Source organism: Pseudopodoces humilis, chromosome 3 (assembly GCF_049639895.1).
Source record: "Pseudopodoces humilis isolate 2021_Gansu_Grassland_sample_001 chromosome 3, ASM4963989v1, whole genome shotgun sequence".
Lineage (NCBI taxonomy): Eukaryota > Metazoa > Chordata > Aves > Passeriformes > Paridae > Pseudopodoces > Pseudopodoces humilis.
The window spans coordinates 57,130,164-57,157,265 of NC_142202.1; the positions used below are offsets into that span (position 1 = coordinate 57,130,164).

Consider the following 27,102-nt stretch of genomic DNA (forward strand, 5'->3'; position numbering starts at 1 on the left):
ACTGACCTGTTTGATGTTCACAGGAGGGTTAATCAATATATTAGACTTGGATAGGGTACCATTAGTAATTTATGCATGAATTTTATTACATAGTTCAATCTTCTTCTGCACCACAGCCTGCAAATGCCCCTCCATCACACACTGGTACAAAAAATGTGAGTTATGAGAAAAATAAGTTATTAATTCTACTTAAATTTTGGTCCTGTGCAATGCAAAAGGCATGGTATTGAGATGTGTTTGTAGTATTTTGCACTAAAAAATGGTAGTATGTTTCTACTTTTAAATATGGCATCTTAGTTAATGTTAAATTAATCATTAATCATGTAGGACATTTCTAATGATTATTATTCCAATGCCTCTCTATTGATTCTGAAAAACTCACTAGATTGACCTCCAAAAAAACCCTTGGCATTTGAAGAAATGACATGTAGATGCATGCTAGCTTCTGTGGTGAGTACGTTAGCGATTCATCTCTACAGAACAGACAATTAAATGTCCCTGGTATGTTGTAAATGGGAAAAGATTGCAATCTGCCATGGATCATGCTGAGAATGGAAGCTTAATGAATCAAAGGAAAAAACAGCCAGAAATTGAATTTGATGAGATACACCTGCTAAGTTATGTGCTTTCTGATGATGAGGCTGTATCTAAAGCAGCTGTTGTAGAAAATGGAAGGTGAGTCTGAAAAAACTAGAGAGGCAGAGCGTATGAAGAAGATTGAACTAATGTTTGTTACTGTGTGAAATGATCCTTCAGTTCAGACACCCTGTTGTTGAATTATCTACCTGTGGCTATTTTTTGACATGTAAGTGCACTTCACACTGATATTTTTTCTAGGAACAGTACATTTATATTCATCCATCTAAATTATCCCTGCTACAATACATAGTCCAGCTCTGTAGCAATGTAGATGAGGCAGTTATAGGTAAAGTTAATAAAATCCCCTTTGACTGCCTTCCCTTTTCAGAGCTGAATCCCAAGTCCATGGTTAGGCAGCTACATCTCAGAAAGGAAGCCAAACAAGCTCTTGCTTCTGCAGAGTTTTGCCCAAATTGAGTCTGAAGCAGTGAGCCTTGTTCAGAATTGCTTCCACTGATTGTGAATGAGAGCTAGAAGCAGCTTATCAATGTGCTTGCAGCATTTTATTTGGGTTTATTTAGCCTACTGCTCACAGTCTGACTTCAGCAGAGGCTGTGGGGGCTGCCCTGGCAGGCAGTGGAGCCTCCTGAGAAGAGACTTTTTTTTGATGCAATTCTTCTCCATCTTTGTATGAGTCTTTTGACTATGGAGTTGCTCTTTAGGCTGTTGAAAACAGTTGAAACAAGTACCTCTCCTTAGCCGTTAGTAAGCCTGTCACGCCCTAAAAAACTTCTGCCAGCAATTATAATGAAAAATACTACTAAACAGCCTTTCTATGAGTTTTTAAGTGAAGCATTGCACTCTTTCATGGATGGAGCCAGTGTCTCCTGATAGGCTTTTTCAGTTCTCTTCCCTGATTTGGGGCCATAGGGTTTTGGCCTACTGTCTCTTAGTGCAAAAGAAAAAAAAAAACAAAACAACAAAAAAAAAAAAACCCACCAAAAAAACATAATTAAAAAAAAGAAGGGATGCTTCAATGAAAAGACACATGCCTGGCTTAATCTCTAGTGTGATATACCTGATAGGAGATGCTGCACATCCCTGCATTCTTCAAAAGAAGGTGGCATAGTGCTTGTGTAAGTTATATTTTTAGAAATCTCTTTCTAAAAAAAGATGAAAATGAAAAAACAGGTGTTCCTTGTTTGCTGAAGGGAAATGGAGAAATTACTTCTGAATTTACTCTGAACTGATAGTCCTCTCTATTGCACCAGGCCTGGATGGATATATTATACTGTACAATATTGTTCTTTTTATAGGAGATAGGGTATTAATGGCAGTAATGATTTTTTCCATTAAGCAATTAAAAAATTATCATGTGTTTGTTTAGTTTTTTTTTTACCTGGCTTATCTCCATTTTTCCTGTATTAGCTATGGGATTTGTTAGTCCTGAATCCTCAGTTCGTAGATTAACATGACATGACATGTTTCTTTTTATGTCAAAACATTTACAGTGTACTTATAAAAATTAATAGAAGGCTTAAAATAAGCCTCTCTTGTAGCATGTTTAGGTTTATTTCTAATTTTGTTATGAGTACTGTCAATAAGTTTAGTTCTTCTTAGCAGAGCCCTCTACATTTTTGATAAAGTCAGATGAAGTTTTTTCTTCCTTACTGTTCCCATTAGCCACAACAAATCTTTCTCCTGCTGCCTGTGCATGTTCTGACTGTCATTTCAACACTGACTCATCGCTGAGAAAAGATTAAGACTTTGACTCGACAGGTTATAATCCTCCGCCTGCGCCAGGAATGCAGTGCTCTGCTATCTTACAACTGCCAGCCCGTGCCTAAAGAGGCATGATGGCCCTGTCTGATGTAATTCAGCTTGTCCTGATTAGATAGAGGGAAAAATACACACATATCTAATTGAAGCATGGGAATTATTTTATTGGATTACTAATGCACTTAGAAAATCTATGGCAACATTTATTAAATAAGTGTTCATTCCCATGTGTAACCTGGCTCACTTCATTACACAAGATGAAGGTTGGAAATTGCATCCTGTGAAGTAGTTGAAGTTTTTCCCCCTTGCTGAACAGGCAGCGTTTTTCATGTTCTTTCCAAATCATCCCTATGGTTCACCGTGATCTTCTCTCTACTGCTTTATTTTATTGCACAAACACTAAGAATGGCACTTGTTCCAGAGAGCATTACCAGAGCTTTAATGTCTATTTCATTATATTGCACACATTGAAGAAAACTTACCTTCAATAAAATGTAGCAATGCAGTTACATGCAACACAGCTCATGAATTTTCTTATGTGCTCAGTTTCCTACCATCTGCTTTGCACACAGTACTCAGGCTTGTGGAGCAGCTTCCAGGATTTTGGCATTTTTATTGCAGATGCCATGCTTCTTCCCTGTTACAATGCCAATCTTTTCCTTAATCTGAAAAGCAACACACAAAGGTTATACACTAGCTGACAAAGATGGAACAGTGTAATTGAAGAAGAATGATTTCCTTAGGAAACAGCCTGAAATGCCTGGTAGGACTACATCATAAGAAGTTGGCAGATACTCTCAATTTATATTTAATTGTCATTAATTGCCATACTGAGGTAATGTAGCCATCCAATTTAGTAAAATGACGGAAAAGTCCTGAGGATCATTATAAAAGCATAGTTTTCATTAATACATTTTGGAGTTTGCAACTGTGTTTTGCTTCCTAAAGGGCATAGCAGGGGGAAAGACAAAAGTAGATTTATGACGCTCACAAAAGAGTAGAACCATGCCTGCTGTCAGGGAAAGGCTGCATCATCACCTCTCTGACCTGGAGGTTGCCTCAAGCTGGTTGTGGGGAGAGCAGGGCAAAAAGTCTGAGCTAAAAACAAATGAAAGCAAACAAAACAATTCAGAAGTATAAATAGGCCCTGAAGTTCATTAATTAATCCAAAAGCAGTACTGTCTATGACTAATTCCTGACTTGTTTCTGACAACATCCGACAGGTCCTGGTCTCCCAGCACAGATAGAGGAAGGTTCACAGCAGAGCTGTGCTGGGGCAGGTTTAGGGCAGGTCATGCCAGTCCCCTCTGTAGAGCCATGTGGCAACTTTGGATGTGCAAACCACTGCTACTTCCCTGTGATGCTTGACCCATGCCCACTGCACTCTGGCATGCCTGGAGGATGCAGGGACTTGGGCAGGTCACAGCATGGCTGGCAGAAGTCTTCCCACTGCCCATTCTTCAGCTATCCATTCTAACCCTGTTCCTCTTTTCCATGCCCAGTGTGAAGCCTCGGGACAAAAGGCAGCCCCACCAAAGTCAAAAGCAAAACTCCACCCGTGCAGAAAATTCAGCTGCTGCCTGGAGCTACAAAGCGGCTCTCCTCATTCAGCCTTAGTATCTGCAGGAAAAAGACTGAGCAAATACGCAATTTTTGAGATGTGTGAACCCAAACACAACGTCAAGGTGTTCTGAGACAATTTCAAAAGCCAAATGCATTCAAATATAGGAGTTTGTGTCTCAGCCAAAGATAGCATTAAAGCCAGCGATACATACTCCAATAGCTGCAGTTTTGTCCCGTGCTTCACTGGGGACATCCTGCATGTTCCAGGCCTGGCCAGGAGCATGCACTGTGTACAACCACAGCACCTACCTAGACCAAGCACCAGTAAAACCCTTGAAATCATCATTCTTTCCTGAACACTAAAGACTTCCTGAAATCAGTAGCTGAAGCCCCAGTTCAAAGAGAGTTTTAGGGGTAGTTCATCAGAACTGCTCTACTGTGCCAGTACTGTCTCTCAGCGAGTTCGTCACTCATGCCTTCCCTTGCCACAATCTCTGATGACCACGTGAAGCAGATGTTTTGATTTCCATAATACTTTTTCATTTCTCAGATGCACTTCATTTGCTCTTATTAATAATGGAACAGGTTTGATTTGGAGCAAATTTGGCTTCTATAGCCAGCTAGGTAGAAGAAGTATCAGATCTTGATTGTTGTGAGATTTTTTTTCACATTATTTTAGCTGGGAACCATTTCACATGTGTAGGGCTTTTCTTACATTTACTGGACACCAGAAATCAATCAGAGTGCAGGAAACAAAAATCTTGAAGGTTCATCAATATTTCAGGCCCCATCCAATTCAATTGTATTTGGAAAGGGATTGGAAATTTTGCTCAGTTTGCAGCTTTGAAACAGAACAAGCCCAGCTCCGTGGAACTGAAACCTTGAGCAGGTGACAGTGCCAGATGCTCCACCTGCCCCTTACTGCCACCCAGTCCAGCAGACCCACATGGAATGCCATCCATGTGACCACTGAGCACTGCAGAGCAACAGAGATTTCACGTGATTTATTTGTTTTTCCCACACTTAATGTTGCAAAGGGCCCTGACATGGAAGGAGGAGACAATTTTTAGCCTCTCTCTGAGACTTTGGATCAAATCTCTTGCCCTTCTGCCATCACTCTGCTTACAGATGGCACTGACCATTGGGGGAGCAAAAATTCAGTCTTAACTGGGCATCCCTCCTTTCCTCAGGGCTGGTTTTAGGCTGATGGTCTATTTTTTGCCTCAAGGACAACAAAATGTTATCCAGAAAAATTAACCTAATTTCCAGAAAACACAAAGGCAGCAGTAAGTCAGGCATAACAGACCTGAAGGCATTTGGAAAGATATGAAAATTTATTTCCTTGCATAAGTGCTACAGCTTTCAGTTCCTTCTTTATTATTTTTGGGTAATTTATTTGCAAGATTGTTGCAGCTTTATCTTTGCTTGATAAATAGTGTGAATTTCTGTGGCTTGGACTACAGCAAAATTTTGAGGGCCTCTAACAGGACCTCACCCCAGCAGGGTCATAGCTTTTCCTCATACTTTCTTTTCTGCAGGAATATAGGATATAAATAAGGATCTTTTCTGCAGAAGTTTAATTTTCTGAAACTTAGCTCCTGGCTTCTCTATTTTCTGTGTGACTGTTTCCTTTAAGGCTCAACAGTTTTCTACCCTTTGAAAGTGTACCAGATTGACTAATGGAACAAGTGTCATGATTCTGGAAAAGTATTTCCAAAGCATGTATATTCTTGTTTGACTCACAGTGTTTCTCTCAGTGGGGGAGTTACTGTGCTCAGAAGAACATGTTACGTACCAGTTAGTCAGGTGTCTTGGTGATTACATGTAACTTTTTAAAGGAACATCATGCCTTTTTGTGCAGTTTTGATTTGCTTTTATGTTTTTGGTTTGTTTTTTGTTTTTTTGCTTTTATGACTTTTTTTTGGTAGTTTGCTCCTTCTACTTTTTTTTTTTAATCCCCCAAACCGCACCATTATTTTCAAGAGTCTTAGAAAATTAGATATGAATGTTTTGATTTTCTTCTTTCTGCTCAATAATTATGCACTTCTCTCTCTGTTTTTGCTTTCCTCATATTTCAATGTGATTAATGTACAGAAGCACAAAAAAATATATTGCAATTACTGAAAATACAGTTCAAGGGTACAGTTTCCAGAGATCAAAAAAAGAACAACCCACAAAGAAATGGAGATTTGATTTTTTACTTCTTGGCAGTCAAGGCAACATGTGGAATCAAACATATAGTTAGGATCTAGCTGAAATAGTCAGCCACAAGATTCTGCTGTGCTGTTAAAGGCAGGACACAACTTTTTTTTTTTAGTTTTTGCCATTTATCATGAGTGGGCAGGGATGCACACTGCTCCCTCACCTTCTCCATGTCCGGTGTGATTTTCTCTGCCTGCGGCTGCCCCGGGGACCCGTCCTGGCAGCTGTGCGAGGTGGGCTCGCCGAGGCACTGCCTGGCCTCTGACACCCAGCAAGCTGTGGATGCTGGAAAAGGCTCCTCTCTCTGCTCTGTTTTGCCTTCCTTGGGGTAAACAAGGATCCTGTACTGTGGGCAGGCTGCCCAGAAAGGCAGGCAGCCTTTGGAAAAGGAGACTGAGGTTTTGTCTTTAACACTTCCTAAGGAAAAAGAAAAGATGTTTTCTGTACTTTGGAGCAAATAATGGGCATGTGATAAATCAACATGAGAGAATGGGTATGGCAGTTTTACTGCAAGAAAAACTCAGTGGGGAAAAGCACTAAACTCTGCCTCTTCTTCTTGTCTCCAAACACCCTTTCAGGTTAAACTCACTTATTCTGTGCTAAATTTGCAAGATATTGTCTACACAGTCATTCTGGGTTTTTTATTCTCTGAAGATGTAATTCATGTGAGATACTCCAAAGTGTAAAATACACCGTTTTTAACCAAAAAAACAAAACACTGCAAACAAACACACAAAAACCCAAACAAACAAACAAACAAGAGCAAAAATAATCCAAAACAAAACAAAACAAAAACAAAAAACAAAAAACAAAAAACAAAAAAAAAACACAAAGAAAAAACCCAAAACCAACAACAACAAAAAAATACAAACTAAACCCTGTATTGGACTAGATGTTGCTCATTTTAATCTCTTCCATCCCAGATTACTCTTGTTTTCTATAACAGCTGCATACCCAAAAGCACTTCCCTCCTTTAACTAATGAAACAATGAGATGTTAGTGGTATGCAGCTTTTATGCAAGTCAGGGTGAGGAAAAAACTAAAGTTAGACACAGGACAAGAGCAGAAAGAAGTTGTAGGAGATGCATCTTGGGTGACAGATAAAAGTGTGTGGGTGTGGAGGAGGCGTAAACTTCTCCATTTGCATTAGCACTGGGGAGAACACCAGTGGACAAAGGCAATTTTAAGAGAGAACAAAGTGCAAGACTCACCAGGGACCTCGGAGTGTATTTTACCTGACACAGATTAAGTGACATGTGCGGGTAGTTACACAGACTTCTGAGGGTTAACTCCATACCCTGAAATTCCCTTTTAATAACAGTAAGTATCACACGCAGATAAAATCGGCTCTGCTCCATCATTCTTTCCATCCCCCCTGGGAAGAGAGTATGAAATCTGTCCAGGCTGGTATCCATGCAGCCAAAGGCTCATTCTCCCTTCCACATCCCCAGGCTCATCATGCACACACCTCCCTAATGCGCTAGAATTGGCTTAATTTGATCTTGACAAAATAAAATTAAGTAAGCGCAAAACCACTAAAGTTATTACAGAGAGTGACTTTCTAAATCACGTTTAACTTCATGCCATGCCAGGAGATAATCCCCAGTTAAATCCAGCCTCAACTGAAAAGAAATATGCAACTAATTCAGCTCACTATACTTAGGTCTCAACAGCAGAGTAACTAAATCTACTAACCACTCTTTTAAAACTTCCTCTTTTCCCAGGTTATTTTGGCATGCAATGATTTGGATTATCACCCTTAAAATCAATTTCAACTTCCAGGTGCAGATGATGTTAAATTATAAAAATATATCTCTTTCAGAAGTCTGTCTTCTACCAAAGGGTTTAGATGACCTGCCTGTTTGACCACATTCCCAGTTTGTTCAAGCTGAGCATACAGAGGTGGAAACCAGTTTTGTCTTTGTTAGAGAACAACATGATGTAAGGGTATTCAACTGAGAGCACCTGTGATTAAATTGTAATTAAATAAATTCACATTTAGATGTAAGATCAAATCATAAGTAAGTGTAAAATCATTATAACCCTGTTGAATTAACTGAATTTCTGCTCATTTTCATCAGCTGAGACTGACTAGAGACGAACTTTTCTGAGTAATTTTCAGCTCTTTGTTACTAGCATAATTAGTAATTTGCTTTTCCAAACATCTTGCAGTGTTTCTATCCATTCATTTATGTGGAGTTCCTCGTCAATGTTTCTTGTAGCTTGAACATGTAATGGGGATCCTGCACCAACTCTTGCTGAATCAGGGCTCAGTGCATATACTACCAATCACTTTTCTCACAAGGGTGCTTAAAATAGCATCTTCAGCCCATCGTAGCTCACTGGGAAATCTGTCAGCAAATTTCACATTTCTATTATTACAAGACCAATTTTAGAACTAGAAAAAAAATCATAGCAATGATAAAGCTCCAGGTGGAGACGGGTCAGTACTGCAAATACTTTCATAATGAAGTGCCAGAATTTCAGAGTGAATTCACTTTTAGCATGTTCATATTATCTTGAATTTGTTTTCCACAAACATTTGGTGGATTAAAATGTTGATTGACAGCAGTATTTACACTTCATTTCTTACAAAGCTGCATATGCAAGTATTCATGGCCAATGAGTTTACATTAGCATGAGAAATTACTCTTGCTAGAAATGCTCACACATTTCTGAGTTTAGGAGAGCAGGTAAATCCCTCCATACTGTGGGCAGTATCGAACTGTGTGCTTCCATCTCAAAGACTTCCTCCAGGCACAGTTTATATTCATCTATTGACATGTGGGACCCCAGAACTGGAGCTAAAATGAGACTGGGGGAGGTGGAGACTGACTGCCATATGACTTATTGACTAGAAAACTTAAATAGCTGACACCATGCTATTGCCCAGAAACTTCATAAAAACGTAAACACAAGTGGTTAAAAAATTTCTAATAATACAATTTGAGAGAAATCACAAGTGCTTGTACATGTGCTATAATTAAGGAGCACCCATTATTTAGTCACTTCTGTCAAATATTATTTTAAAATCAATCCAGTCTAGCATTGTGGTTTTTTTTCTTTTGAGACAGGCAGGCACCCTGGTTAATAGCAGAAGACAAAGGACTTCTGACATGCTCCTAAAAGAGAAAAGTGCAAAAAAATCCTCAACATCTGTGAGACTAGATATCTATTAGTAAAGAATTAATTAACTCTAATGACTTGACTAGTCTCTGTGTTGAAGTGAAGTCTGATTTAAATCATAGTCATAGAATCATTAGGATTGGAAGGGACATCTAGTTCCAACCACCCTGCCATGGATAGGGATGCCACTCACTGGACCAGGTTTCTCAGGGCCCCATCCAACCTGGTCTTGAACCCTTTCAGGATGGGGCATCCACAACTACTCTTGGCAACCTGTGCCAGTGCCTCACTATCCTCTGAGTAAAGAATTTCTTGACATCTTTTCCAAATCTCTCCTCTTGTAGTTTTAAAACTTTCCCCCTTGTCCTGTCACTATCTGCCCACGTAAGAAGTCAGCACTCCCTCCTGTAAGTATGGGAAGTCTGCAATGAGGCTCTCCCAGAGCTTTCCCTTCTCCAGGCTGAAAAATGCACACACACCTCCTGGAACAGTTTTCTGGGCTCTGTAGCCCTGTTCCAACCACATTCTGAAGGGTGTCTTAGAGTCCCTCCCAGCACAGCACAACACTGAGGTGGTCAGAGTGGTGCTGCTGACTCACTCTTGAGAGGGCAGCCAGAGATCAGACACGGTTTGAGGAAGTTTTAAGTAATGTGGAGAACTGGTTGACTGCAGTTGGAAACCAAAGTAAAAAATAAAATGAGACTACAATAACTTGCTGTGCCTGTGAAATTTGAAGGCTTAACCATGCATTGCAGATATGTCATTATGAAATACGACTCCATGGTTCTTCATGGAGGTGTCCCTCGGGGACCAAACACTGCTCTGTGTAGGTTGTTTCACATTTGAGCAAACATATAAAATCTATAACTGTTATGACAGTCCATGTAAGAAACACAGATCATGAAGAATGTATTTAAGTCCTTACTATCCCCCTGGGTTTTTCTGAATTTCAAATAAAATAACAATAAAAAGACATGTTTTTTTATGGACAGATTTTTGGTGTAATTTTGTTCTTCAATCCTAGGGATAGGCATCAGGACACAGGTTTTTACATCATAATTTTGGGGTCCTAATAATAAACATGCATAAATTACTTTTTAAATGCAACAGTAATTAGGAACCTGAACAATGTGTGCTGCTATAAAACAGAGTCTTGTAGGCCATAAAAAACTTCCCTTACCCATATGCTTGTTCAAAGAAAATTAAATTCATAGTCTCTAGGTATTGCTAGAGATGTCAATAAGAATGCAAGATCTGAAGATAGGAAGGATTCAGAAAGACAAATTAATGAAAAACCCTAATCTAACAATTCTGCTTGGACTCTGGACATTCTGCTAATAAGCAAAAGAATTGCTAACTGCTGGCTGGGTGCTGCTGACTTGTGCTGTTCCTGCTTCATCTGCCACCATATTATTATTATTTTGCCTCAAGCATTGCTGTGGAGCTCACTTTAGCTAATGATCATGCAACTAACAGTCTGTCAGCCTTAATATCTACGGGAAACAAAATGGAATTTGTCCCTACACTATTAGCCATGCTTTCTAAACACACTTCCTTTGGCCATATGTATTGAACATTATATTTAATGCCTACTCTACTATATGCCTACTGGATATATGAAACAAAGGAAAATTTTATAGGGCAGTATGTAGAAGTCTACATAAACTTCTTTGGCACACCCTTGAAATACAAAACCAGAACAACTTGGGTCGTTGCTCAGTTTTTGGAGTAAATGCAAGAGATGAGAAGCAGTGGATCAGTAGACTGGCAGCCAATAATAATGCCAATTTATTGAAAGACTCAGTTTTTGCCTGAGGTCATCTAATTACATGTATTGTAACCACAATGAGGTTTAACACAAGGGCGATTAAAGCTTCCATTTTGAGGAGGTAAAAAAATCTAACTCCAGGGTGAATCAGAGGGGAGGAGAGGCAGCTGAGGTAAAATCAGCAAGGGTTCTGATCTGTGAGTCCCTTAAACGTGGTAGGGATTAATACTGCTAGCAATTGCCACCCTAACTACCACTGCCCCCAAAGCGATGGGTACTGAGCTGTGTCAGGAGAAAACTGGCTGCCTTTGGTTCCCAGAGTGAGCTGAGAAGGCTCAGAAGACTAAGTCCTCACTCTGCTCTGCTGCATTTGCTACAGTGGTGCTGAGATGACCCCTTTCTTATGGCAGTGAAGTAATCTGTGAACTGTCAGGAAAGCGCGAGAGAAGGGAACTGGGTAAAGCAAGCAGTGGGTTCCTTTCAGGCAAGCTATTGTTGAGTCAGAGTCTGTCCCTCTAGATTATGTTTCCCTGATCCACAAATAGCTTTGCACAAAAAATAAAAAAAAAAAAAAAAAGGGAAAAACCCACAAGAAAAGTGAAATTATTATATCCTTCATTATATCTTGTTTTCACCATTGTTTTTCTATTTCTCTATCTCCGGTCACTCATTCGATTGGTCAAATTTCACCTCATTAGCTAAGAAAATGAGAAATACTTGAGATTTACTGGTTTTTTTCAAGTGTTTGGTGACAGAGACGGGAATTTTCCTTCCTGATTTGGACTCAGAAAAGCTTGAGTTTAGGACCTCCTAACATATATCCAAATGAAGTGCTAGGAAACTTTTGAACCTTTAGGGATCTCCGCTTACTCTAAAACATGGCTCAAGGAGTAAATACTACAAGGCAGGTGTAAGGCTTATTGTCTACATGACAGCTCTGCTATTTGTCAGTTTTTAGATATTCCCACTTTGAAGCTACTGAAAATACAGTCAGTTCACTGATACCTGTTTAAGTTTTGCTTAGAATAATGGATTTAATTTTTCATACGATGGAATGTAATCACCCAAAGTGCTCAAAAAGGGTTGAGTATTGAATAGGTAGGCATGTTAATTCTCTAAGTCACTTATTTAGCTTCATTTCATCATATTCTACTTCCTTATACCTGCCCCAGGGCCTTACAAAACACCTCACACCTGCTGCCACGTTTTGCTCACTACCAGTTTTCCACCAAAGCCAGCTGGTACCCTACAAAGAAGATTCCAACAGAACCTTACTTTACTCTCCTACATATATTTATATGTATTAATATACGTTATATATTCTACATTATGCTTTGTAGGTATGTGTCTTACTGATGTAGCTTCAGAGCTGAACATTTCAGGAACAAAGACAGTCTCTTAGAGACAGGGGTAGTATATATAAGCACCAAAGTGGAGTTCTGCGTACAGTTGTTTATATCACATGCTTTAGGGAAGATTCAGATCATCTGGAAAAAGCCCAGGGTAGGCAAGAAGGAGTTGTGAGAAAAATGGAGTTGTTTAGTCTAGAAAATGGGGGATGTGAGAAGCCTTTCAATATTTAAAGCATTATTGCAAAATAACCTGAATGAATAAATTCCCATGTGACTGAAGACAGAGGAAAAAAGCAACCGTTTATGCTACAGCATGAGAGATTTCATATGACATTCTGGAAAATGTTTCAAATGGTTAATGGCAGTTCAGGACGTAGTAGAGCACTTAACTGAAGTAGTAAGGGATAAATCCACTGCTTTTATAGGGTCTTGACATAAGATTATTAACAGTTTAAATGTGTATCTCCATGACATCCATCTCTCGCCAGTCAGAAAGGCAACTGCCTTTAGATGGCACCTTCTGAGGCAGACACACAAACGTGTCTTCAGCACAACAAATTGACCACTGGTGAAGCAGGCCAGGCTCTCTTTCCATTTACTGGTGCTGTGAGGCCAATCTAGGGACCTTTTACTCTTTTTTGTAAGTGGAGAAACAATTATTCCAGTGTTCAGGTGGGAAGTGGCTTGCTCAGCTGGTTGGTAAACATTGCTAATTATTCTGTGGTTTTGAAGTCTTGAAACTATATATTCACACTCTACTGGGCATGAAACACCACATCAGAGGCTTGAGGAAATTAAAACAAATGAAAAGCAAGGTTTTGCTTTATGAATCACATGCAAAACCATCAGAGTATTCAGAAGCCCTTCTGGGTTTTCAGAGAAGTTGTCTCAAGTTAAATCTTTATCTTCAAGGTTTTCATAAAAACTGAGACAAGAAAAAAGTTTAATGTAATAGCAATAGGGTAGAGCACCCAAGAGTTATGTTACTTGAATGCTTTCTTCGGCCCCAAACCACCAGTGTTAACTTCATAGAAGACTGATATAGTCTTTTATTCATTGAAAAGGTCCTTTGTTTAAACAACACAGGAGGTTACAGATGTCGCCTGGAGGTAAAAACATTCAGCATCTCAACACTAGAACTGTCAGAATAGCAAAAGACATAGGAGCCAGTCCTCCTACAGTGGAAAGCAGGACAGGGATATTTTGTCAATGAATGAAGGTCCTGGAGAAAGCTTAATTGTGAACAAACTTTTTGAGGCATGAAAGGTATTAATTTTAAACAGTAAATGGCAAACTAAACACAAGATTAAATATATGGCCTTGTAAATAGCTATGTTTGCAACTTTACATTTAAACATTATATAAATAAAATGATTGCTAAATTGTGTCATTCTTTCTTAGTATACAAACTCAAGTGAATAATACAATATTTTCACTGATGGTCAGGTTGTACATACACACACTTCTATTGTAGTAGGAATTACTGTTTTCATTTCCATCAATTGCAAGGATTATAAATGTTTTCACTTTTTACATCCTTTTCTCTGGAAAATTAGCTGAAAGTCATGGACATGCACGTTTTGACACTGAACAAAATTTGCCTAAGTTTAGAAAACATCTCCATTATACAGAAAAGAATATATATTTTTCATATTAGGACAATAATAATATTTTTAAAATCCATTTGCATTTTAAAGGAGTGATGTGGACTGTTTAAGAAAAAAGGGAAATTTGAGTCTGCAATTTTTCTTTATGGTAACTGCCGTTCTTCCAAATATAGACAAAATGGGACTTAGAGAAGAATAGGGCAGGTAGAGCCCATTAGAATCTTACTCTCTATTTCATTGGGTTTTTTTTTAAATAAAGTTTAAAAAAATGAGCTCCTACTTGAAGTTTCAAATTTAAAATAAAAAGCACTTAGAGTTAACCATGAGTGCATATAGGATTCTTGACTAATACTTTAAAAAAAAGAGTTACGTATTTTTCTGCTCAGAAGGAAGTAGGTGCATTCTTTCTGACATTCTTTAGTCATCTCACTATTCCCTGCTATGCTCTGGCTTATAATCAGTACAATTTGTGGAGCAATCAATATTTCCATTTTTATGACAAAATGACATCTTGCGTGCAAATGAAATCTCTCAAAGCATCTGTATCAGCATGGTAGTAATCAAATTGCTTGGTTGCTCTGTATCACAAGTAGAGAACACATCACAGAAATAAAGAGGGGCATTCACACACAGGTGGAATCTTCCAGTCAGGGAATAGCCATAGTAACGAGCTTGTGTGAAACACACTCTGTTCGATTTCCTGCTTCCAGGGACCACTTAGTTTGGTATACTTAGACGCTCTGCATCTCCACTTGTCAGTCAAGCCACCATCTGCTCCTACTCCCTGTAACCCCTTCCAGGTTCCTATGTACCCACACAGATCTTCAAATCCCTTCTACTTCAAAGAGTTTGAACAACCTCTGATCCTTTCCTTTCTGCTTTGAGCACATCCCAGCTCCACAGTATGTGGGCTGAGAAGTGCTGGCCTGTTAAAAGGTTATGTCTACATCCTATTTTGAAGACAGATGCAAGTTTGCTTCAAGCTGGTGGGAAGTGAGCCAGTTTGGATGCAGAGGTCATGTGACTGCATTATCAGCATAATGCTGAGCTTGATGCAATAAGCCTGACAGAGAAAGAGAATATATTAGCTGAGCTTCAGTCAGTGCAGAGCTCAGGCAAAGCAAACTTACATCTGTCTGCAATCTGTCAGGCAGCTCCATATTGTGCCTGAATCGCATAATTCCCCCTACAGTCATAATAGCCCACACACAAACTGAAGCAGGGACAGAAAGCCATTCTGTTTGCTCTCTACAGATGAATTTGCTGATACCAGGCTTCTGTGAGAAATGGCACACCTGCATGGAGCTCTACTCTGCTGTGCTGCCATTTCTATCCTAGGAACCAAGTCTACATTTGCCAGAAAGCTTTTATACTCCACATCTATATTTGTATTTGTTCAGTTACCAGTACAAGATTATTTTCTGCACTGCTACCTGTCTCCACCCACTGAGAATCAGCTTGAGAGCCACGAAACATGTATTACAAAAAAAGATTTGCAATTCTCTTTCCGTTTTTGGTCTGTCCAAAAGCACAAGAGTTCTGATAAAATAAGACTCACAAAAGCACTGCTTGCTTTCAGTGGTCCAGCACTGCTTAGGATGAAACCCACAGTTAGCCATTTTGAAACACATCAATAGAAAATAGAGATTGTTAATCCTTGGGACCATATATCCATGGGAGACTTTACATGCTACCTTTCCCAAAGTCCATGTTCAATGTTACATCTATTGATCATAAAGACTGGACACTGTTATATGTCCAGATGCCACATACTCTGGCTATTGAAGGCCTTTCTGTAATGAAAGTTGAAAAGCCCTGGCTTAGAGTTCTCTGTGCACAAGCATTTTCTCTTTTTTTTCCTCCCCTCAAGGAATCCCTGATATACGAAAATGGCAAGGAAACACAACCCTAATGCCTGCAGCTCCCTGAAGTGAGTGCCTAATACTTAGGTTACTGCACTGATCATACAGAAGTCTTGATCCCTTTTCACATGTTGCTCTCAAGTATGTCTGTAAATTCCTCTCACAAATCACAGAAATCATCTTGGAGAAATAATCATTATCCATGCTGCTTTGTTCTTAGGAAGCGTGGGTGTTCTTCAACAAAGAGTGTCTAGCTTCTCGCTGGAGTTATAGAGATTATTAACCTTTAAGTAGCATCCAAATTCACTGAAATTAAGAAAATGAGAAGATGAGGACAATTTTCCAAGAACAGGTACCCACTACAAAATCGAAGATATGGGTTTGCTCCTCTCCCCATGCCTCCAGAAACACGCAATGGAAGTTGGTCCAGGCTGGAGCAAACCACACAACCATCTTCAGGCTAAAGGAGAGGGTGGCAGGACCTGCATGGCTATGGCTCAGTGGTACCTGCTTGTCTTTAATGAATCCTGACCTCATTTATCCTTGTGACACAGAATTCATGACCTCTCTTGCAGGCATGTGCATCTGGCTTGACTGAATTTCCACTGTGTCAATCTGCTTCTCAAATCCTTTCAGCCAGCAAAGAACACTGGTGATACCTGAGCGGAAACAAAGATGACTAAAAATACTCCAGGCCATTTTGCAGTGGGAAATTATTTCATACTGTGTTTTGTTCAGAAAGGTCTGACAAAAAGTCTAACCTGAGAAACTTCTCTGTCTCACGCATCTCGCTAGTTAAACACAAATGGTTTAAGCATGAAATAATTGCAATTTTTTTTTTTTTTGTATGAAAGGCTTAAACATCTGAACACCTGTGTTTTATTGACAAAAAAGTCTGTTCAGTCTAATGCTTGGAGTGGAGACAGGCAGCTCCTGACAGAATTGCTCCTGAAGTATCTTGTGACTATACTCTGGTCTTGCAGTCAGCTTTTCAGGCTGGAGCACTTCTGCACTGTTATGCCAGCTCCACAAAGCCCTAGGAGAGCTCTGTGGCATTGCCTACACACTAAATGGGTTATCAGGAACGACTGCTTATCCCTGCAGCTCTGCAGAGTGAGATGACACCTGTGTGTGTGTATCCCTCACAACTCCCCACAGGCACCTACCAGATTTCCCAAGTGTGGAGAGAGACACTGGCATTCACCAGACACAAGCCATGGTGGCATGAGGACCAGGAAAGGTTCTCCTCAGGAGCAACAAGGAGATGAAGTACATGGTGAAGCCATGAGCTTTAATGCTCACAGGAATCAACCCGATGTTTTTTGGCCAGGCACAAAACCTCATCTGACTTCTGCTTGAGAATTGTGATAGAGGCAATGAATTAGCACTGTCACAATGTCCAGGTGCTACAAAATTTTTCTCCTTCTCTTTCTGCTTGGGGTGTGCTGAGACAGATGCTTGACCAGAAATGAATCCTGCTTCAGCACACACCTGGCCAGGAGCTCTCCATTGGGTTCCATCCCACCCCCAGCCAGGAGCAGCCCCAACCCTGGGCATCTCCCAGGGGATGATGCATCATCCAGGGGATGGGCACAGGGCCTGGTTTGGTGCGGCCCAGGGCTGGGCAGGGCTGTGGGCAGCTGGAGACTGACAGCCCTGGGGGCTGATGTGGAATGATGGGCTGTGGGGAGCCCCTGGGGTCTGGCAGGGACAGTCAGGGCTGGGGGTGCCCCTGGGGCCCTATCACCAGATTTTTTGGTCAAATTTCTGTTCTCAGAGACTTTTCTCTCATCTGGACATGCTGATGGTGTTTCGCTCCCTCTCCCTCAGTACTCCCTGACCTTGCTTGGCTGCAGGAACTTATTGTGGATCACACTTGCTCACTACTGGCAGCCATCTCTTTGAGACACACATGTTTGGCTGCCATATTGCACAGTCCCCCAGCCTTGCCTTTGGAGAGGTTGGTGCCACACTGGGGAGGTGCATCATGCCTGCCTGCAGCTCCAGCAACAGGAATTCCCCACCTTTTCCCCCACAGGTTTCCAGCTTCCTTCTGACTACCTCCCTTGTGAATCACAGACTCTGAATCAAAAAAATTCCCATTCCCTGGGTTCAGAAGCAGTCGTCACTGCCCTTTTAGTGCTGCACCCACAGGACAACTGTGTCTCCCTTTCAACCTGCCATGGTCTCATCTACAGCTGGCCCTGAGCTGCTATGACCTAGGAGGACATTTCACAGCCATGCCACAGCTCCCTGCCTGAGCACTGTGCTGTCCCTGCCTTACAACCCACTTTTCAGCCATGAAGTTTTAGTCAAAATTTTCTACTACAGGTTACAACAGCTTCTTCCAGGTGCTGGCTCATTTACAAGAAGGGGGTTAGCCTTCACCAACCTTACTCACTGTTAACCCTCCCTGACTCATGCTCCAGTTCAGGGAGTTCAATCCTGTCATACTCTGATGATATTTTATTTTAAGTGCATCAATATTTTGATACTACTTTTAAGTTACTCATAAAGAAAAGAGGAGTTAAGGTTCTTCCCAGCTAAAAGTCCAACTTTGATACACCCAGGGACCAAGGAAATGAAGCCTATTCAGCCAAGGATCTCGAAGAATTGAAAGCATTAAATACTCCACATTTTTTAAAGTAAATAATGAAATCAGATACAGAATCTCTCTTTTTGTCAAGAAAAGGGGAATAAAAAGCCTTTTCCATTGGAAAGGAATATAGAGTTCAGCAAGTGAATAGGCATATGAAAAACGTGTTTAGGACTAGGCAAGGAGACAGAGGGCAGGTGGATGGGAGTAATCACTAGAGAAAGCTGTTTCACAGCATCTGTAGCAGAGTTGAAAAGACAGACTGGCCACTCCACAGTTGATTTAGTCCACGCTGAATCTGAACTCTAATGAAACTGTCATTTTTATAACAAGGAGTCAGTCCTATGTCGCAGTTATGTATTTGCCCTTTAGTTTTACAGTTCCCTATTTTTAAATATATTTTGTTACTATTAGGTTGACCACCCGTAACACTAAATCACTGCTGCTCTGGCATTCAGTGCAGAACTGCCTTGTGACATGTGTCACTCAGTAATTGCCTCCACTGCCCTTTCTTTCCAAGGCCATCATTACTGTTGCCTCCCAGGTCTGCAAATCTGCCAGCAGCTCCCTAAGTTGTCTCCCAACCACACATTTCAGTGACCTCATCTCTGCAGGCCATAGTCTCTCACACTTGACATAAACTCAGATCAACAAATCCACCTCCTAAAGTACAGATAATTATACTTCTCTACTGCCAGGAAGCTCTAGTACATCCTAGTGAATCAAATGTTGAACAAACCTAGATCTTTTCCAACTGGTGCAATCTTTGTTTCTGTAGATGTCTATGTGCATCTTCAGTTGGAGTGTGAACATCCTTGGGGCTTGCTTGTGCAGCAGAAGTTTTTCTCAGGCACCCTTTCATGATCATTGGGAGAGATAAATTTTTTTGAGTTGTGACAAAATAGAGTGAGTTTGGTTCTGTTGCCATACAGTCTCACTCAGTTACTTTTGGATACAACCAAGGTTCAAATTCCTTTCAAAATCATTAAGCTGCATTTTCAGTGGGACAAATCTTACCTGAAAGTAAAGAATTTATGCTGCAATGAGATAAAAAGAATGTACTCTCATGGAGAAATAAATGGTTAAAGGATAGGACACAAAGGATAAAAGTCCTTGGAGGAAGATCACCGGTGGAGTCCCACTGGGCTGTATTACATGTTGTTATTATTATATATTATATACAGTGTATTCCCACAGGAATGCGCTGATTGATCTAGTCCTAAGTGACCTGGAAAGTGGGATGAGATAAAGGAACAAAGTTTGCTGATGAGTTATTCAAAGAAGTAAATTTAGAGCCAACTGCTAAGAGCTGCAGAGGGATGTCATAATGCAGAATGACTTGGAAATAAAAAATGCAGTTGAATTCAATATTGATAAAGTAATGCACATGGGAGAAAAAGCCCAACCATACATATGCAGTGATAGTCACCAAAGTAGCTGCTACTACCATGGAAAGCAATCTTGAGGTTATTATAGAGAGGCCTATGAAAATGTCAGCCCAGTGCTCAGTAGCATTTAAAAAAGAAAACCAAATATTAGGAAAGAAATGAAGACCAAATCAGAAAATAGCATGAAGTTGCTGTACAGATTTACTGTGTGACTGCACTTAAATAATGGGAGTTCTTCCGTCCCCATCCTCCCAGCTCAAAGAAGTGTCTGGGGAAAAAAACAAAGATGCTGCAAAATCTGGAACCATTTTGGCGTGAGAAATGGTCAAAAAGATCAGGAACCTTTTTCTGGGAGAAGAGAAAAACAGGAAGGGCACATGATAAATGTCTAAATAATCTTAAGTGCTGAGAAGGAAGTAGACAGAGAAAAAGTGTTCACTGTCTTCCAATATAGTAATAAATGGAATCAGTAGAGGTAGTTTCAAATCAGGTAAAATCAGGTAACTTTTCAAACTATGGTTCAGCTGTGCAACTCATTGCCACAGGAAGCTATGGGCACAAAAAGTCTCTGTGAGCTTAAAAGACTCACAAAAAGAGAATCTATTCAGAATTCCTGGATACAGAGACTCAGAGTTTTCCAAAGATGCAGACTCTTGGAATGTGAGAAAGGGGTCTGGCAGCATGGCTGTGTCTTTGCTCTGTTTCTCCATCCCTTTTTCTGCTGTGCATCCATTATTGCCCAGTGTTAATGATCTGTGGTGGACCCCCTACAAAAGTTCTGGTGTTTTATGGCTGTCTCCTTAAAGGATCACAATAAGTCCCAAAGCACACTATTTCCTCCTTGAAAGTGAGTGAGGCAAACTTAGCTCTGATGCTTATTTTATGCTGGAATAAAATACAGTTTGGTCGAAGTCAGAAGGGAGGTGTAAGCTGTGTGACTTGGATTAATTTGGCATTCAGTGGGTGTGCGAATGATGACATACCCACCAATGGAACAGATGGTCTGGGCAGCAGAAAAAATAACCAAATAGCTATAAAATAAAGCAAGCTCCTTCCAGGCAAGTTTTTATCTTCATTTCACCTAAATAAACCTGAAACTATGTCATTGAGTTGTTTACCTCTTTCACTTGAGGTATATCTTCTGTCTTTGCTTTATTTGGACTCACGCTGGGATTTACTTGCCGGGAATTCATCTTCTTTCTCCAGATTGAATTTGGGTCCTTATATTACTAAATTGTTTCAAATTGTTCAATCTCTAAAACAGTGTCTATGGAGCATCATCTAGACTGACCTCCATAAAGGTGAAATCAGTCTTATATGAATTTCTCCTCAGCCCTGTCCATCCTGGGAGTGGCAGCTGGGATGAAGAGATCCTGAGGCTGATGAGGCAGGAGTGATGTCTCTGAAGGCATTGCTTGGCACCATGGCCAAGCAGAAACTCTGAAACCTCCTTACCTTAAGCTAAATCAATCTTGAAGTTGTTGAAAGACAACAAAGGTATCAACTGCACTGCAGTAAAAATACAGTCCTAAGAGATGTCTCTCCTTTTCTTCTCTTGCACTTTCCACACACCCCACATAGGTCTTTGTGCTGTGGCTGTACAGCCAGCATTGCATAAAGAATTTATCAGATATGTCCCAAAGGAAAAAAAAAATTTACATGCTGTTAAGTGACAGCAAGATAAATAATGACAATGTGATAAACAAAAGTGTTCAGATTTTAAAGGTAATACTAAAACTGAGAGCTCCCTGCCAGAGCTTTATCCTAGAATAATATTTTCCACATTGCAGAATACAGTTTTCTCTATTTTCATGTAATCTGATAAACATAGTTTCTGTTATCCTAAGCATGAATGTTTGTCAATATCAACTTTAAGAAATAAGAGGCTGATTTGGTTGCAGCAAAAAAGAATGAGTCATCCAGCTGAACAAAAAACACTGCGTTCTTGTAAATGTATCCTGTATATCTGTATACTTAAACAAGCCTAAGATATGATGATGCTATATTGTTTCCAAGTAGAAACGGTATCCAGATCTCTGTGTGGGTGGATAGGTAGTGGGTGGATATAATAAAAACCTCTATGATGTATTGTACATATCCCTCTCTTGTTTTCAAATATGGTTCTGAATTATTAATACCTAAAAATGGAATTGTCCAGTTCTACCCTTATGCATCATTGTTTACTTCAATAAACCTAAATTTAGCAGGAAATGGTGAATATTTAATTGTGCAGCATAAATAATGAAGATTCCCAACCATTCTGGAAAGTCCCTGTTTCGGAGATGGCAAGTGCTTGATTTTATTTGCTGTACTCTGCTGATAAAGTCTTCTGATTCATGACTCAGCCACTTGATATGCTGTGTTGGACTCCTCACTTTCACAAACCAGGGGGAGAAAACAGAAGGGTCTCTGACTTTGTCCTTCATATCCAGGGCATCATTTACCAAGCAGGTGAAAAAAATTACCGAAAGCCCTAACTTCAGCTTACCTTCTGCTTTGGGACTCACTAGTGGAAGATGCTGACTCTTCTGCTTATTGTTTCCTTGATTGGTTTATGAAAACCAGACCTTCCTGCCTGTCCCACCTGTGCTTTTCTTTGGGTGCTGCCTGGAATAAAAGCCATTTGTCTGTCCATGGAAGAGGCCCAGTATGTTTTTGCCTGGCACCCCAGACAGTGAAGGTATGGCTGCCTGTGCTAAGGACACACCCTCAAAGTCAGACACACACATTTCCTCAACTGGTTTGTAGTGCAGGATCTGCCCAGCTTGTGAAGGCAGGCACTGATAGGAGATGCGCTGACAGAGGCAACGTTGATCTCCTTCAGTTTTTGTTTGCAATGCTTTTCCCACTTTTTTTTTTTTTTTTTTTTTTTTGGCACTGGCACATGTCTAATGCCTCTCCTTCACTCTCTTTGATCTACACCCGAGTGTTTTGCAGTTATGAAAATCCGTGATTAAGGTATAATTGAGCTGTTTCCTTACTCCAGATCTCCAGGAAGTCCATGGCCTCTTCCAAAATCCAGATGGGTTTCATAACACTCAAGGAAAACATGTGGCTCTTGTTGTGGGCCAGCATGCAGATGTGCAGCTGCATGCAGTGGGGCTGTGCTGGAGGCAGTTAGATTTGTTGAAATCACAGAAACATCCTGGGAGAGTTGTAAAGCACCTCCAGCAAGCTCTGCTCTCCCCCACAGCCCAGCAGGTTCTGCTCTTCCCTAACATAAAGGTGTTCTGAGCTGGGTGGAAGTTGCACGGCCCCTCTCTGGCCCCAAATGCATCCCTAAAAACATCAGGATACTTTGACACCTGCTGACACAGAAGCTTGTGCCCCTTTGGGGGACACAGCCTAAACCATCTCTGCATGCTCAGGGCCTCTCCCCCTGTGCATACACACAAAGGGGACAGTGCCAGCTGATACCACACAGTCACAGTTTTTTAAATAAAACTGAGAGCTGAAGTTGGTCTCAGACCTCAGCATGTCACTGCTCAGGCTGGAATACTAAATATAGTCCCTATTTTGTGTGTCTAAGGAGATTCATCCCTATGAATGAAAGGGCTTCACCATTCATCTACTCCCTTTTCTGTATGGAGCCACATCTACCTCTGACTTTAGTCCTTCTTTGTTCACTTCCATGCACTCTACTAAGAACCTCTCTACTAAGAGAAAACAGCACACTTACTAATCTTTTTAAGAAATTGCCTGTGTGCTACTGTAGGAGTAAGCTGTCTGGCTCTCCAGAGTCTGGTTGCAACCTCCTGTTCCAAAACCCCATCAACCATGGGGCAATGCACAGTCTGGCAACACATTCACATAAGCTTGTGAGCATGGTTTGGGGTTTAAGGGAGGTAGTGAGAGGAAAAAGGATTCTACAGAGGGATGGACAAGCAGATACAAAGGTACACTGCATGTTTCTTTCACATCAGTTTGTATCTTAATTCTTATCAAGACTGAGTATCCAGGTAATTGAAACTTACCCAAGCTAGCAGTGTGTTCTCCATATGATTTCTCCTCAGAACTTCAGAGATGCAGAGATGCCACCTTTTGATTTTCATTCACTTGTCCTAAAAGTATACAAAATAGCCTCCCTAAAAGTCAAAGTATTTCTAAAACATATTTCTTAAGCATAAAGGAATAAAACCTGATTATTTCACATTGCATCCACTTTGTATGTCCTTCCTGTGTAATGTGAATTATTAATCCTGTAATTTCACGTGTCCTGTTGTGGATAATGATGAGCAATTTTAACATTATAGTTAATGCACCTGGTCTGGGTCAGATCTGTGTCTTCATCTACAGGGCAGATAAAAGTATTAACATCTATATTTTGTGTTACAGAATCCTATGTGCAGAGTATAACTTCCATGGGGACAGAATTGAAAGCAGTGCCCCAGCCAGGAATTATGAAAAGATCTCTGAGTGTGATCGCAATGGTGGAGATTGACAGGATAACTAGAATTGAATAGGGAAAGTTATTAATACCGGAAGAGCAGGTAGTGCTTGCTAACCTGGTAACAAGGTATATTATTGTGCAGAAAAGGTATGAAGCAAAACTAAACAAAACTTGTTTGAATTATCCTTTCAGAGTCTACTGAGGAATGAGTGGCCAAAGAGGTAATACAGAGCATGGTAAAGATATTTTACAGCAGTATATTGCAATTTCAGATTCCAAGACTATTGTTTAAAATGAAGGACTTTACAGTCAGAGTCGCTGCATGACTGCTTGTAAAGCAGTGTTGTGGTTTAAGCCCAGCCAGCAACCAAGCCCCAGGTAGCTGCTCACTCACTCCCCCATCAGCTGGATTCAGGAGAAAGTCAGAAGGGTAAAAGCTTGAAAACTCTTAGGTTGTGATAAAGACAGATTAATAGGGAAAGCAGAACCCATGCAAGCAAGCAAAGCAAAACAAGGCATTAAAGTCCCTGCTTCCCATGGGCTGGCAGGTGTTCAGCCGTCTCCAGGAGAGCAAGGCCCCATCACATGCAATGGTTACTTGGGAAGACAAACTCCATCACTCCAAATATCCCACTCTTCCCTCTTTCTTCTCCCCACTTTTTATGCTGAGCATGATGTCATATGGGCTGGAATATCCCTTTGGTCAGTTTGGGTCACCTGCTCCTGCTGTGTCTCCTCCCAGCCTCCTGTGCACGCCCAGCATCCTTGCCAGCATGGCAGTAGGAAAATCAAAAAAGGCCTTGCCCTGCTCAGCAATAACAAAAACATCTCTGTTTTATCTACCCTGTGTTCAGCACAAATCCAAAACACAGCCCCATAATAACACAACTAAGTAAGCTGCCTAGTCTACAAAGAGCTTGGATGCTCTCAGCTCATATATAATACATAGTTCTGGCCTCATGTAGGTTAATTACAATGTATGAGGGCAGCTAGGAAATTATTCTTTTAATATATTACAGTGATCTTTTCTCACTCTCAGGTAGTCTATGCCTCAAATGCAAACCTGGTTTTTTTGTTTGTTTTTTTATTTTTTTAGGAATTCATTCAACTGATATTGAAGTCAATTTCAGCCTACTGATGGAGCTTGCTGATAACTTTTTTACCACTGGCAGCATCCCAACTGATGATGGTTATCAAGAGCCTAGACCTTTTAACAGTAATTCCGTGTTTTTTGATGTTGAAAATCAGGTGGGAGGAATAGCACAGTTACTCATGCATTTGTATAAGACATAAAGAGTGCCTTTAAAACTCCATTCCTAAGATAAAGTGACAATTTCCACTGTGAGGATAAAGTCCACCTATCAATATCATCTTCAGGACAGAGCCTCAGGCTAAAGAATGAACTCTTGCATCCACTGAGAACCACCTTAAATATTATCCTCCCTGCCTTTCAAAAGAGACATTCCTCTTGAGCCTTGTCTTCTCTGGAAAAAAGACCCCAAAACTTTAAGTACATTTACATAGGTTTATAAATACAAATATATACATATTTGTTTTATTTATATATAGAACAGAAACAAGACTCTATTAAAAGAAAACCAAAACCTATTAAAACAAAGCAATGTTCCAAATGCACAGTTTTCCCCAGGAGAGCCACGAGGCTGAGCTGTTAGTGTCAAATAGCAGATCCATCACTTCAGACTTCTGCTTGGATATTACTGTGAAGAATGTAAAATGAAAAGCCACATGGAGCATAATGGAGCACTCACTCTCCATGTGCCAGAATCACCGAATGTGGAAGAGAGAACATCCTCATAAGAATGGAGAGGCTGGCACAACTCTGAGCTAGAGTTCCAGGCTGCCTGCAGGCTTCAGGTTACAACATGCTGGAGTGACAATGACAATGTGCTTCACCATGTCCGAGATATGTAGGTTATTTGCAGCACTAAAACTGAGAAGGAAGCATGGGAACCACAAGATTTTCCACTATGATAGAGTTCACTCATTTCCCTCATCTTCCAAGCAGTGTCTCTGTGTCTCTAATCAGGTCCTGTATCTTCTCTCAGTGAGAACCTGTTTGCTTAGTAAATGCCATGTTGACATCCAGCCTTCAGACCCACCTCTGCTTTAACTCTTGCCACAACTCAACTGTGCTGTGCAGGCACACCACGAGGCTGCCCCAGCTCTTGGAATGCTTTGGCTGCCTAGAGGACTGGGTGGCTTTGTGTGGAGGTAGTGCTAGGTGGCATCTGGGGGACAGTATGCAGGTTTCCATATAGAGGTTTGGGTGTGGGGCTATGTGTGTTTGTAAGGCATGGTTAAGGGGCAGAGCTGGGGTAACCTCTGTGCAAATGGGTTGGCAGAAAAAAAAAATTGGAGCACAAAAACTCAAGACCTTCTTCAGCTCCTTTCCTTCAGCTTGACAGCTGGAGATTGTCTGGCTTAACTGAAGTCTTCTTGAGCAACTCCACACCATGGCAAGCCTGAGCCACAAACAATTCAGGAAAAGGGATGCAGAAAACTCTGGTCTCAATCTGTGTCTTTCCAGAGCAGACCAGGATAAAAGTGCCGTGCTCTCAGTCCCCAAATGAATCACAAGATTTTTTTCAATAAAAGGTATGGAAAACTATCTAACAAAATTTCTAATTTCTTATCCCATTATTTTAATGTAGTCAAAGTTCAGAAGGATGTATAAAGTTGTCTTAGCTAGACAAGAAATAGTGAAACAGCCCTGGAACATTACTGGGGGAAGGAGGCAAAACACAGCATTTTCATGACCTTGGTGAGCATGTTAATGTATTCCTTTACTTTCCACTGTACTGTGTATAGTAAAGGCTTTACACCCAGAAGTCCCTCTCTTCTTTTTGAATAATCATAATAAATCAAATAA

General features: G+C 40.6%; 1 protein-coding gene across 1 annotated transcript in view; it reads left to right on the plus strand.

The window, feature by feature from the left end:
• Window positions 1-535: 535 nt before the first annotated feature.
• The window catches only part of LRP11 (LDL receptor related protein 11), a 58,979-nt gene continuing 32,412 nt past the window's right edge, over window positions 536-27,102 (plus strand). The window contains exon 1 of the mRNA XM_014263292.2: window positions 536-675. Coding sequence (XP_014118767.2) covers window positions 536-675 — 140 coding nt within the window. The remainder of the gene's footprint in view (window positions 676-27,102) is intronic.